This window comes from Pan paniscus, chromosome 6 (genome assembly GCF_029289425.2).
Source record: "Pan paniscus chromosome 6, NHGRI_mPanPan1-v2.0_pri, whole genome shotgun sequence".
Lineage (NCBI taxonomy): Eukaryota > Metazoa > Chordata > Mammalia > Primates > Hominidae > Pan > Pan paniscus.
The window spans coordinates 193,196,044-193,209,157 of NC_073255.2; the positions used below are offsets into that span (position 1 = coordinate 193,196,044).

The 13,114-nt window shown below is 38.9% G+C and overlaps 1 protein-coding gene across 14 annotated transcripts in view; it reads right to left on the reverse strand.

Moving 5' to 3' along the window:
* Nucleotides 1-13,114, reverse strand: part of LMBR1 (limb development membrane protein 1) — a 211,411-nt gene that overhangs the window by 69,081 nt on the left and 129,216 nt on the right. For all 14 annotated transcript variants that reach the window (XM_034965351.3, XM_034965345.3, XM_063606434.1 and 11 more), the window contains 3 exons: nucleotides 12,912-12,980; nucleotides 11,943-12,007; nucleotides 6,177-6,249 (listed from right to left, as the gene is read on the reverse strand). In XM_034965351.3, the coding sequence (XP_034821242.1) occupies nucleotides 6,177-6,249; nucleotides 11,943-12,007; nucleotides 12,912-12,980 (207 nt within the window). The remainder of the gene's footprint in view (nucleotides 1-6,176; nucleotides 6,250-11,942; nucleotides 12,008-12,911; nucleotides 12,981-13,114) is intronic.

Sequence of the window (13,114 nt, forward strand, 5' to 3'; positions counted from 1 at the left end):
AAGTGTGCGTGTGTGTGTGTACGTGTGTGTGTGTGTGTGTGTGTGTGTGTGTGTATCCTCTTAATGCTAGGAAAGAATTACAAAAGATTTTCTACCACAATTAATGTAATGGGACTTTCTGTTGGGCTACTCTTTAGGAGTCTTGGAGTAGAAATGGTTCTTGATTACTCATATTCCATGGCCATAACAGTAAGGGGAAAACTGCCTTATTTCCGCCTCTTCACTAACACTCCAGTGTTAGTGTCTTCCTGCCTCTCAACGTTGGTGTGTCCTTGGCAGTCTCCACTATGGGCCTTCCTAAGAAATCTCTCCAAGTGATTCTGTCCGGTCTTGTCACCAAATTTTACTTCCTCTTCCTTTTTCACTTCTATGGTAAAATGACAACTCTCCATCATGTGCGTTTTTCATCTATTAATTTACTTATGGGACAAATGTTTACCACATATCCACCATGTGTCTAGCAACATTATAGAATCAGGGTACAGAGGGAAAGAAAACTAACAAAAATCGCTGCCCCAATAAGGTGCGGTGGCTCCCACCTGTAATTTACAAAAATCCCTGCCCCAGTTAGGTGCAGTGGCTCACACCTGTAATTTACAAAAATCCCTGCCCCAGTTAGGTGCAGTGGCTCACACCTGTAATTTTAACACTATGGGAGGCCAAGGCTGGCAGATCACTTAAGTCCAGGAGTTTGAGACCAGCCTGGGCAATATGGCAAAACCTTGTCTCTACAAAAAACACAAAAATTAGCCGGGTATGGTGGTGGGTGCCTGTAGTCTTAGCTACTCAGGAGGCTAAAGGGGAAGGATCACCTGAGCCCGGGAGGTTGAGGCCACAGTGAGCCGTGATTGTGTCACTGCACTCCAGCCTGGGTGACAGAGTGAGACCTTGTCTCAATAAACATAATTAAATAAATAAATCCCTGGAGTTCATGTTCTAGTGTGGAGAGACAGGCAATATACTAAAAGACTTAACATGTGAGACAGTAAAAAATGCTGTAGAAAAAAATAATGCAGGAAAGGGGAAGCGTAGAGCAGAGGTAGGGCTTAGTGATACAATCGATATCCACAAGGCTCATTCCAGAGTGGGGGAAAGCTCCACGAAAGGGTATTTAGGTAAAGACCTGGAAGAGAGAAGGTGGAGGAAAACACAATAAAAATGCCCCAAGGGAAGGGGCTCAGTGGGGGAAGAGCAAAGAGACAGCAGGCATCAGACATGGGGCAGGAGTGAGCAGCCACTGCAAGGACTCTTGCTGTTATCCAGACTGAAACAGAAACCATCATCTGAGGACTTGGAGCAAATAAATGGGAAGATCTGACTCATATTGTCAGAGACTCTCTCTGACTCACTAGGCCCAAGACAGATACGCACGGAAGCCATTAGGAAGCTACCGCAAAAACCTCTCCAAGGGGTGGTGGTAGCACAGGTGGTGAGGCATAGTCAGATTCTGGAGCTACTCTGAAGCTGGAGCCAACAGCTTTGCAGAAGGAATCCATATGGGAATTAAGAGAAAGAGACTCCAAGGATTTGGCCTGAGTAGCTGGAAGAATGATTTGTCACCTGTAGAGAAGGGCTGATGGCAAAAGAAGCAAAATCTAGAAGTAAAGATCTTGAGTTTACTTTGGACATATGTTTAAGATGCCTCTTGGACATCCAAATGGAAATTTCCACTAGACAGTTAGATCTTTAAGTTCAAAGCTCAGAGTAGAGGTCGCAGCTTATAGGTGGTATTTAAAGCCATGAAACCAGATGAACTAATAAGGGAGTAAAAGCAAATAGAGAATTTTAAAGACGGAGGCATAAGACTTTCCAGGTGAAGAAGTTATAGACACAGAAAAGCCAGAAAAGTGGATTGAGAAAAAGCAGCCCGCTAAATAAAAGGAACAGGAAAGTATGGTGAACTGAAAACCAAGTGGAATAAAAGACATTTCGAGGAGGAAAGAGAGTAAGATAAGGACTACGAAGTCACAGACCAACCTGACCATGGCATTTCATGGAACAGTGGAAGCAACAGTGAGTTTCAAAACAAAATGTGAAACCCATGAGCACACAACTCTTGTGAGCTTTGCCATAAAGACCAAAGGAATGGGTGGTGACCTGGAGGGGATATGGGGTCAAGGCAGATTCCTCCTTCTGTCTTTCTGGGAAAATTATAGCATATCTTTATGCTGATGGAAAGGATCCAGTTGGGAAAAACTGGATCATGACAGAGACAGAGAGTCAGAAAGAGGAGAATTGCTAGATCGTGTCCTTGAATCAGTGAGAAGAGATAGAATCCAGGGCACTAGGGGAGCGCTGGCATTAGCCAGGCACACAGACAATTCAGCCACAGCATCGAAGGAAAAGGCAGCTGTGAGGGGAGCTGCAGGGAGGAGGGTTGGCATGAAGGAAAAAGCTTGTGAAAATTCTCTTATGATTGCTTCTGTTTTCTTAAGAAAATAGAAAACAAGGTCACCAGTGGAGAGTAAGGTGAAGATCTGAGGGAAGAAAAGACAGAATAAAGTCATCCAGGAGAATGTAAAGTTAATTTAGGATATTGGTCATATATATAAAGGAAGGCCAGGCAAGAGGGTCAGTCAGCCAGCTAGGAGTGAGAGCACAGAACAGGGAGAGGTGAGCAGAATGAAGGCTCGGGTTTCAGCACAATCCAGTGAGACCACAAAAGGGAGCTAAGAGTGTATGCAGGGGACTGATTCTAACAACAGTCCAGGAATGTAAACTGTGCAAGGAAGTAGGGGGATGGGGAAATGATGGGGGGTGAGAAAAAGGTGTTAGGATCAGGGTATGTTGAATCTCCACACTGAAGAATTGTAGGAAATGGGAGTGCTAGAAGAAGTGAACCGGAAAAAGAAGAAGTGTTAGGTGGAGAGTAGGATGCTTGATTGTAAGATTATGCAAAAGAACTTGAATGGGTTATGTCACAGGCACGAGCGGGTGAGGCAGACAACCACAGGGACAGGCAAGGAGTGTCCTGGAGTGATGGGAAGGACACGCACACAGACACCAAATCACCACGAAAAAGGCACAGAATCAGAGAAGGATTAGAAACGAGGAGCAAAAATCCTCCAGAAGGGAGCAGAAAAGGCCTGGGAGGTGAGCAAATGACAGGACTAGGTCATGGTCTGATGACATGAGATCCAAAGTGCTGGAGAGTAGTAAAAGGGAACAGGAGGGCACCTACTCAAACTCCAGGACCAGCCAAATGAGGGATGTGGGTAGAAGCGAGCCATCACATGAGCGGGTGGCAGGAATGTGTGCCAAGTTTCTTTGAGCAAGAAAGTGGCAGTTGAAGATACAGGGGTTTTGTTCATGAGTTAATTCTCAGTTCCAAATGGCACAAGCAGAAAGTTTCAGAAGCTAGAGGAAAGTGGAAAATCAGGTCAGAAATGGGATGTATAGAGACACAGGGCGCAAGGAACCTGGATGTTCTGGGCTCCATGTGCTGACTATGATAAAGAGGAGTGACGGACACAATGTACCCATTAGTCCTGACAGTCCCAAAGCAGATGGCAGAGGGGAGGCTGTGTGCTGTGGAGAAGGGGAAGGCCGCCTGCCGAGATCACAGTGAGCTCTGTGGACATCTCTCTACTCCTGCCATGACAACAGGGACATGAGGGAGGCGCTGTCTTAGCCAAACGACAGGTGCTCTGGGGCTCCCTCCTGTCTCAGAAACACAGAACTCCTTCCTCTCTATTCCTTTTTTTCAAGTAGTTAAGCACTAGATGAAAACTTATAAATTCTTGTCCTTTTTTCTCTTCTTCTTCAGGCAACTAGCCTATGATCTTGAGACTCAGTGTCTTAATTCATCTACACAATATCTAGTGCTTAATTAAGATCTGTAATAAGCAAAAAAGGAAAGAAGAAAGGGTAGAGAGCAGCTGATAACAAGATGGCTTATTCAGGATACCAATTAACATTATCACAGCACACAGCTTTGCTTTACTTTATTAACATTCCATGAAACAATATTAACAAGAACAAAACCTCCCAACAGCTTTACACCTACAGCACCATCAAATAAACAAATTGAGAAGTCACAGTCAGGCATTCCAAAACAAACTGATACTGATTATTTTTAAAACCAAGCATGAAAATTCAACTCTAGTAATATCATAACTACCACAATAACTCACGTTACTTTTAAAAAAAAAATACTGTTATTTCTACAGCAAAGCACTTCTTGGTGCTGGCTGTCATGTTTTTTTTGCATAACGGTACAACTGAGCTCAGAGTAAGCCACAATGACACCCCAAAGATTTCTGCAATGCACACCACACATCCCAACACACACTAAGAAAGTGCCGCCAGCAACTCTGTGATCAATCGGCAATGGAATTTGTATTTTTAAAAAAGTCTTTTAGTCTCATTATTCTGGAATTCTTTTTAATAGCAAGAGTAAAACAATAAACACTTTACTTTTGTTTTATAAATTAAAATAGAAAGTAACTGTTACAACAAAACACACTAGTCATAATACTAGATTAAATAAAATCCAGGGGATGGTTTCTCTTACCTCCTATTTCTATTTTCTTAAGAAATGGTTAATTCGTGATTTTTTTAGTCTTGCCTTCCTACACATATTTCTAAGCATACCCTACTGAAGCTCACAATTCTTAATCTGTATTAGTCAAAATGTCCATTTTGCCATAGAACCATTTACGTTATAAACATAAATCATTTAGCTCTTTATTTTCCACCTGAAACAGTCCACAGTGGCTAACCAGCAGCGAACAGCAAAATCATAATTATCCTAACACATCACTTAAGAGTTTCACTGAAAGATTTTAGACAATCTACCAAACGGATGATAAACAGTGCATGGCCTACCAAAATGGTGTGTAAAAAAATTATACTTAGCATTAGTTATCATAACATCCTCCATCCTCTCCAGGTCCAATCCATCTCTTCTCTGTAACATTTCTATGCCAGTGAGGTGTTTTTACTGATTTTGGCTTGGCTTCATTTTATAATACATTTAGCCATCTAGCAAGGGTTTCCTTTTCAACTTCTTTATATATAATCAGCCACTTTTAAATTTGAGGAGCCAAAGGATTTATAAAGATTCTAGAAAGACCTTTTTTACTTTTCCTACTGTGGAAGAGGAAAGGGAGAAAGGCTGTATTTTTGGATTTTGTTTTGTTTTGATTAAAGTCAATTCAAAATTCTTCAATTCATGGGGCATTACATTTTACCCTTCCTGGATGTCAGCCTCCTTATCTGTGAAACAGAAATGGTGGCTACCTGAGGCTGAAACAATCCCACACTGCAGGGAGCAGCTTGACACATACTCTTTACAACTCAGGCATGTTTATTGCACAGTAGCATGATTATCCAAATAAGACGAATTTATTATAATATTTACTGCTTTAAGGAAAATTTATAAAGCTGACATTGTTGACTAAAGTTTATAACTCTGAAATTACACAGGTTTAAACATTAGTTTTAAGTAAGTTAGAAGAATAAAAGACATATGTGTAGTTCCAGTCTAAAAGTTTATCTGTATCGAATTATATAATGTTACTGACAAGAATCCTCTAGAACAGATACAAACTGAAATTCCTGGATCGAAGAAAAAAGCTCTAAAATATTATGAACATTTTTGGGGTGATGACTTAAATTCACTATTTGTAACTGAAGAAAGTAGGTAGATACCTATTTCTCAGCATTTCATAAACTAACCTTCTATTTTATACCTACTCTTGAATCATGATTCTGAAATGCAGTTCGTTATTAATTATCTGATCTTGTTGGCGGGAGACTGGCTTTTCAACATTTGAAAACTACTTAAGTAAAATTAAAGAAAATTTACCTATACCATCTGTTAAACTATATCATTACTCTTTTCTTCATTGGTTCTTCAAAAACCATCAGTAATTAAAAATTAAATTTTAAAGTCATATGCTTAAAACATAAACACAGTTGGCAGTAGAGAGGTGTCTAGTCCCTTAGTGGCCAAAGTCTCATAAAGAATGGGTCCTGCTAGGTTACAGCTCATCTCAGCCAGGGTCTGCAATAAACCTCTCTTCACCAGGGAAGTTCTTTTATTACTCTAAAGTGTCCTCCTCTTGTAGCAGCACAAGATTCAGAGAGGTTTAAATTTTTTCTCTTCAATTATCTATCTTTTTGAAATTAAAAAGTTTTTTTTATCCCCGTCTAAATATGTAATATAAACATACCATTTAGTCGTCTCTGGAGTGCTTCTTCCTCTAAGGTAATGATATAAATTTGTTCATCCAGGTCTTCAAGAATCTAAATTTAAAGATAAAACTATTCAATAATTCAGCGTTATAAAACGAATGCTTATGAGACCATTTAGGCTATTTGGTCAATTTATTTTAGATAACGTATTCATTCAAATTTCTAAGAACCCAAAATAAAAAAACTCCAACTATTTTATTTACAAATTAAGTACAAATACTTTAGTATATAACCAAACACATCAAAAGTTATCACAAACCCTATATACATTTAAATTGGATATTTTTAAAGTTTAAGGGATTAAACTAAGGAACTCTTCTCAATGGCCAACAAATGTATGAATTTTGGGGTTTTTTAGTGACATTCTGAGATGTGGGCTACATGTATGAATTTTTTTATTATTGTTTGTTTGTTTGTTTGAGACAGTCTCACTCTGATGCCCAGGCTGGAGTGCAGTGGTACGATAATCTCAGCTCACTGCGACCTCTGCCTCCCGGGGTCAAGCGATCCTCCCACCTCAACCTCCCTAGTAGCTGGAACTACAGGCACACACAACCATGCCCAGCTAATTTTTGTATTTTTAGTAGAGACGGGTTTCACCGTGTTGACCAAGCTGGTCTTGAACTCCTGACCTCAGGTGATCCGCCTGCCTCAGCCTCCCAAAGTGCTGGGATTATAGAAGTGAGCCACCACACCCGCCCAGCCTACATGTACCAATTTTAAACAGCCAAAAAGCTAACTACGGTTAATAACTGCAGTAAATATAGGCCCAAGCCAATATTTTAGAGATAGAAGGAACAGACACCCAGTCCAACATTTGTTTTCTCATTTACATTTACCTACATAATGTCTAAAACAAGAAATCCATAAACTACATCAGTAACATGCAGTACTTTCCATTTATATCATCTTTATGTACTAAAAACACTCCATGAATATTAAAGATTGGTATTATCAAAATCATCTAATAGACCAAAATCTAGAGAAGTGGTATGTTTACATACAAACCAAGTCAAACAACAGTAATTCCAAAGAAAAAACCATACTAAGAATTTACCAATTGTATGGGATATTGTCTGCACTGTTAAAAATCCTAAGATTGATTTAATTCTAGTTTTGTTAACATAGCTATCCTTCTGAGAGGATCCTTATTATCTTCCTAGCTGTAGGGCAAATCTCAAAGAAGTCTAGAGCTGATATCAGTGTTCCATATCCTCACATCCAAACTACTCACACTCAGCAAAAAGAACAAATTGTGAGCAGCTAATGGACAAAAAGATAGAAACCATCCACACACCTCCTTTCAGACTTTACAGTATTTTCAGAAAACAGGTTTTCAAATCATGCAATCCCTGTCACATGTCCCATTTATACAGCTGATGTGAAATTTATTTGAAGCAATCCAATAATTCCCAGTCTTTCAACAAATCTTTACGGTCCCCTATGACCTAGCACTGAACTCATCACTGGCACACATACCAACTCGATCCTTGAGAAGCCTGACTTGGAAGGTGAGAAAAAACAAATACCAAAATAATAATCAACAGTAATAAGCAAATAAATATACAAACAAATAATGACAAAGAATGACCATCCTATGAGGAAGAAAGGAATAGGAAGAAAAGGGGAAGACATACCTAAACGGCCAGCCAGCAAGCCCTCTCCAAAGAGGGAACATTTAGGCTGAAACGAGTGGCAAGTGCTGGAATGTGAGCTCCTCCCGAGGAGAAAGAGTGCGACACGGAGAGGATCTCGCGGATGCAGTGGGTTAGGGGAGAGGAATCCCAGAGAAAACCCACATGTCTGGGACCAGGTCCTTGGGGGCCTTGACCCAAAGTCCCTTTCCCATCAACACTTCTTTTCACTTTCTACTATCTGGATCACAATTGACAGTTTTTACATAAGGTCTAATGCATACAAAAGGATTTTTATCTTTCTTATGCAAATTGTCCAAGAATTACTTATCACCACGGGTATGTCTTAGTGTGAATGAGTGACTGATGTAGTTTGGATATTTGTCCCTTCCGAACCTCATGTTGAAATCTGATCCCCAGTATTGGAGGTGGGACCCTGTAGGAAGTATTTGGGTCATGGGGGTGGATCTCTCATGAATAACCAATTTGGTGCTGTCCACACAGTAATAACTGAGTTCTTGCTCTATTTGTTCACACGACAGCAGGTTGTTTAAAAGAGTATGGACCTCTCTCTCGCCTGCTCCCTCTCTTGCCCTGTGACACAAATGCTCCTCGTTCGCCTCTCGCCATGACTGGAAGCTTCCTGAAGCACTAGCCAGAGGCAGGTCCCAGTGCCATGCTTCTTGCACAGCCTGCAGAACCATAAGCCAAATAAACCTCTCTTCTTTATACATTACTCAGCCTCAGGTTTATACCGAGGCATAATAGACTAATGCAGTGACAATGTAAATAACACACATATATTTGTGTTAAGTTCTTATGAGCACCATCCTCCTTGATTTCTACAACAATCCTACGAAAAACAGACTGTTCTCATCTCCATTTTATATTCCAAGAAACAGAGTTACCAAAGAAATGTTACGTGCCTTCAAACCCTATACTCAACTACTATGGGCTAATGGGGGCTTAAATATGGGTAAGACATAGTCCTTGACCTCAAACAGCTGATATTCTAGTGTAGCACAAGACAGCAGATGAATTTAAAAAATAATTAGAAGATTTGTTAAAGTCATAACGGTGGCTTAAATAAAACATTACAAAAGTTCAAAGGAAGAAAAATTATTCCCAGATGGGGAGACAAAAGTTTCGACCAGCGTTTTTGATGGTAGTAGCGTAGTAGCATCTTATCTGACAGCTTAAATTACCAAAAGAAAGGCATTTCAATTAGAGGAAACTGTAAGCAGAACACAGAAGTGGAGGGGTAAAGTCCACTCAGCAAACAAATCGGTTTCACAGCTCTGGAGCTTACAGCAAAATAGAATGGCAGACCAGCTTCTGGTATGAAACCAGCCTCTTGGGTTCACACTCTGCCCCCTCATAGATCTCTGATCTTGTACAAGCTACTTAATCTTCCTGAAATGACATTAGTTTAGCCATAAAATAAGAATACTACTATCTAACTTATAGGTTTGTCATCAGGATAAAATGAAATTATGTGTGTAAAATATAGTGTTTATTGCTAGCATATACAATACACTCAATTACTCAATAAATAATCTTTATTATTGAATGTTACCAACAAGAAAAGAAACAAAGACAAGACTTTGAGGATACTGTTAATGTTAGAAATGCAAAATGCTCGTTCCCTGGTGCTGCAAAGAAATAGCACTCGAACATAAATTTAATTTTCTCAGCAAGGCAATTTTTACTTCTATAGAAGGGTGCGACTGGCAAATGGAGTAATGGGGAGAGCACACCTGCACAGGGGAGGGGAAGGAGTTCTTATTTCTGACACAGGGCCCTACTAGTGTGTCGTTCCCCTATTGACTATGGTTGGACCACACAGTCTAAGCTAATTCTGACTGGCTATTTTAAAGGGAGCAGGCATATGAGCCAGAGTGGCAGGGTGACTAGTCTAGCAGGAAGGACAGTTAGGAACAGGTAACTAAAGATGACTTAAGTCAGAGCAGGTGACCAGGGGTGACTCAGGTCAAAGAAGGTGACCAGAGGTGAGTCAGGATGGAGCAGGTGACCAGCAAACAGATGTGAAATACTGATTAGGACTGGTGGGAAAGTTGTTTACTGAAACTAGAGGCAAGGGGGCGAAGAGAACCAGGAAGTTAAACTTTAAAATGGAGAATCGAAGAAGAAGAGAGCTGAACATACTGACATACTGATTCTTTGAGGAAAAACTTGGGGTTCACTATATTTAACATTAATAAGAGACAAGTTAAGGAGAAAAATTAGCTTGGGGAAGGGAGCTAAGTAAGTAGTTTCGTTTTATATACATTGAGTTTTCAGCTCCATGGGGTATTCAATTATAGCACTTAAAATGTACTGGAATTTGTTTCCATTGTCTTTTCCTCATTAGAATTAGGCATGTAAAAGTGATGTGGAAATGCAGAGATGGTTTAGGAGTAGAGCATTAATAGAACTTTAGACCAATGATGGAACTTTAAACATTTGCCTATAGTTAGGGGTCAGGAAGCAGAAAAGGAGAAAGAAGACCAAACAAACAAACAAACAACAACAACAAATGTAGGAAGAAACTAAATGAATTCAGTGTCCCAAAATCTCTTTACAAGGGAAAGGAATTTCAAGACTTGACAGCATGTGTGTGGTACACAAGTGTGTATACAACATTTACATACTTTTTGTAAAATGTATTTACGCATTTTTTTAAAAATAAAAAATTAAACTTCATCTTTAAAATATAAAAATATTATGATTTTCAAAATTAAGCAAGCATTTACTAAAAGTATAGCTCCTATAACACTTCCTCAGTATTTTCCCTAAATGAATCATGACAAGGAGGACAAACACATAACTATAACGATTTAATAAGTATTACTAGTGAGACAGAAACAAAAGGGAATATGAGAAATGCAAAGAAAGGACTTTAATTCTTTGTCCTTGAAGAAGCAAGGCAACGTTCAAAGCTATGTAGACAGTGGAGCTGATATTTGAGCTAGGCCATAGGAGGCTGCTAGGTAGCTGGAGCAGGTAAGAGACCTTGAAGGGAAAGAGACAGTCCTGGAGACAGAATGCATAGAGCCTATTCAGAGCACAGCAAGTTCGCTCATGAGCTAGAGTGACAGTAAACACAGGGACAGCTAGAGGAAAACTGAGTGTGGACCAGGCTGTGAAAGGCTTTGTAACATGTAAGTAGTTTACTCTTGAGTTCATAGGCAGTGAGGATCCATGAAAATAAGTGACAAATTTCCTAGGGGCAGCTAAGAAATCGTTTTTATATAATTAAATATCTGACAAAATAGAGACCAAAGAAAGCGACAAATCATTAGAATTACAATCAACTGAAAATCATTTAAAAACTAATATATAGTGTTTCTAAGATGAAAGGTAAAGTATGCTTCAATTAATCGAGACACAATATGCAGACAAATTTTCAGAAATATAACCATTTTGTAAATTAAAGCATACATGTAAATTTTGAAACATAATAGAGGTACTTTTTGATATTAGGCAATGGACACCTAAAATACCTGCAAATATTTGTAAATTTTGTCCTAAAATTTGCTAGAGGAATTTTTACCTATGCACCTATAGTTAGTATTTTAAAAGCAAAACCAAATTTGGTTTCCAAAGATTGGAAATTTAACCAAAGTTCTATTAAACAAAAAACTTAATATGCGAGTGCGGTGGCTCACGCCTGTAATCCCAGCACTTTGGGAGGCCGAGGTGGGCGGATAACGAGGTCAGGAGATCGAGACCACCCTGGCTAACACAGTGAAACCCCATCTCTACTAAAAATACAAAAAAATTAGCCAGGCAAGGTGGCAGGCGCCTGTAGTCCCAGCTACTCGGGAGGCTGAGGCAGGAGAAAGGTGTGAACCCAGGGGGCGGAGCCTGCAGTGAGCCGAGATCGCACCACTGCACTCCAGCCTGGGCGACAGAGCAAGACTCTGTCTCAAAAAAAAAAAAAACAGAAACAAAAACAAAAAAAAAGAACTTAATAAGACAACAATTTGAGTGATAAACATACAAAACATCTTCTTCTTCTATTTCTAAATGCTAGCTCACAATATCAAGGATGATCAAATGTAAACACATTTATTTAATAAACAAAATGATTTATAATTAAATACTTACTGTTGGCTTCACTAGCAACTGACCCATCACTGTGAACATACGAGAAAGGCCAACTGGTGTACACACTGCAGAAATAAGATCACCAAAAGACAGAAAGCGACATTATAGAGCTTGGAGAAAGAGATAAACAACTAGACCATAAAAATAAGGGAAATTCAAGGATTATCATTTTAAGAACATTCTTCTCTCCAACTGAGATTGTCAGTGTTTTGTCAGAGGACTCTTCACCATCATCAGTAAAGAAGCTAGAGGGGCCATGTGAGCAGGATAGGTGTAATTAGTTATGAAAGATATGTGACAACAAAAAAAGGCTTAGAATAATATTCAAGATTCTAGCAGTTGAATAATAATAAATACTTTTGCTTAAAATAAAGAAAAATTAGCAAAGAACAGGTTAAATTTCAAGTATTAATAGGACTGAGAAACAAACAAGAATATCTAAAGGTGACAACCATAGTCTTAAGTCCTTTAAACTACGTTTATCTACTTATCCCTGAGATAGGCTGTGATGCTTCAAGTAAAACAAAACAAACTTTTAAAAAACCACAAACTTATCATACATAATTCTACCATTTCCATTTAAAAGTAGAATCTAGCATTATGACAGGTATGGGGGTGAGGCTATAGCATGTGTGTATGAGTGTGCATATGGTTTGTGTGTCAGTGTATGTAAGTATGACTGTATATGAGTGTGTGAAAGTGTGTGAGTGTGAGTGTGTGTGTGTGTGTGTGTCTGTCCGTCTGTCTCACTCTACAACCCGGTAAAAGAAGCTTTCCTTAGAGAACAATAAAAGCATCTTATTATTTCAAAGTTTCCATTTATCAAAATTTATTTTGAATAAAAATAGTTAAGGCGAACTCAAAAAAATCTCCAAATAGTTAAGAAATCTCATCAGAAAACTTCCCTGAATTTTCCAGAATAAGGACAACTCTACTTTTCTCTTAATATCAAGTCTGAAAAATACTTACAGAGAAGTAACAAACATCCCATCAATGATATACAGGAATATAAATAGGGTAGATAGAACTCCCAGAGATCTATTAAAAAAAGTAAATATATTTTAATAAATCCAAAATACTGCACATTAAGATAGTCTATCTTACGATAAGATAGAGGCTGACTATACCTCATGTAAACATTGTAATTGCCTATTTTAGTTTATTAAGCCATA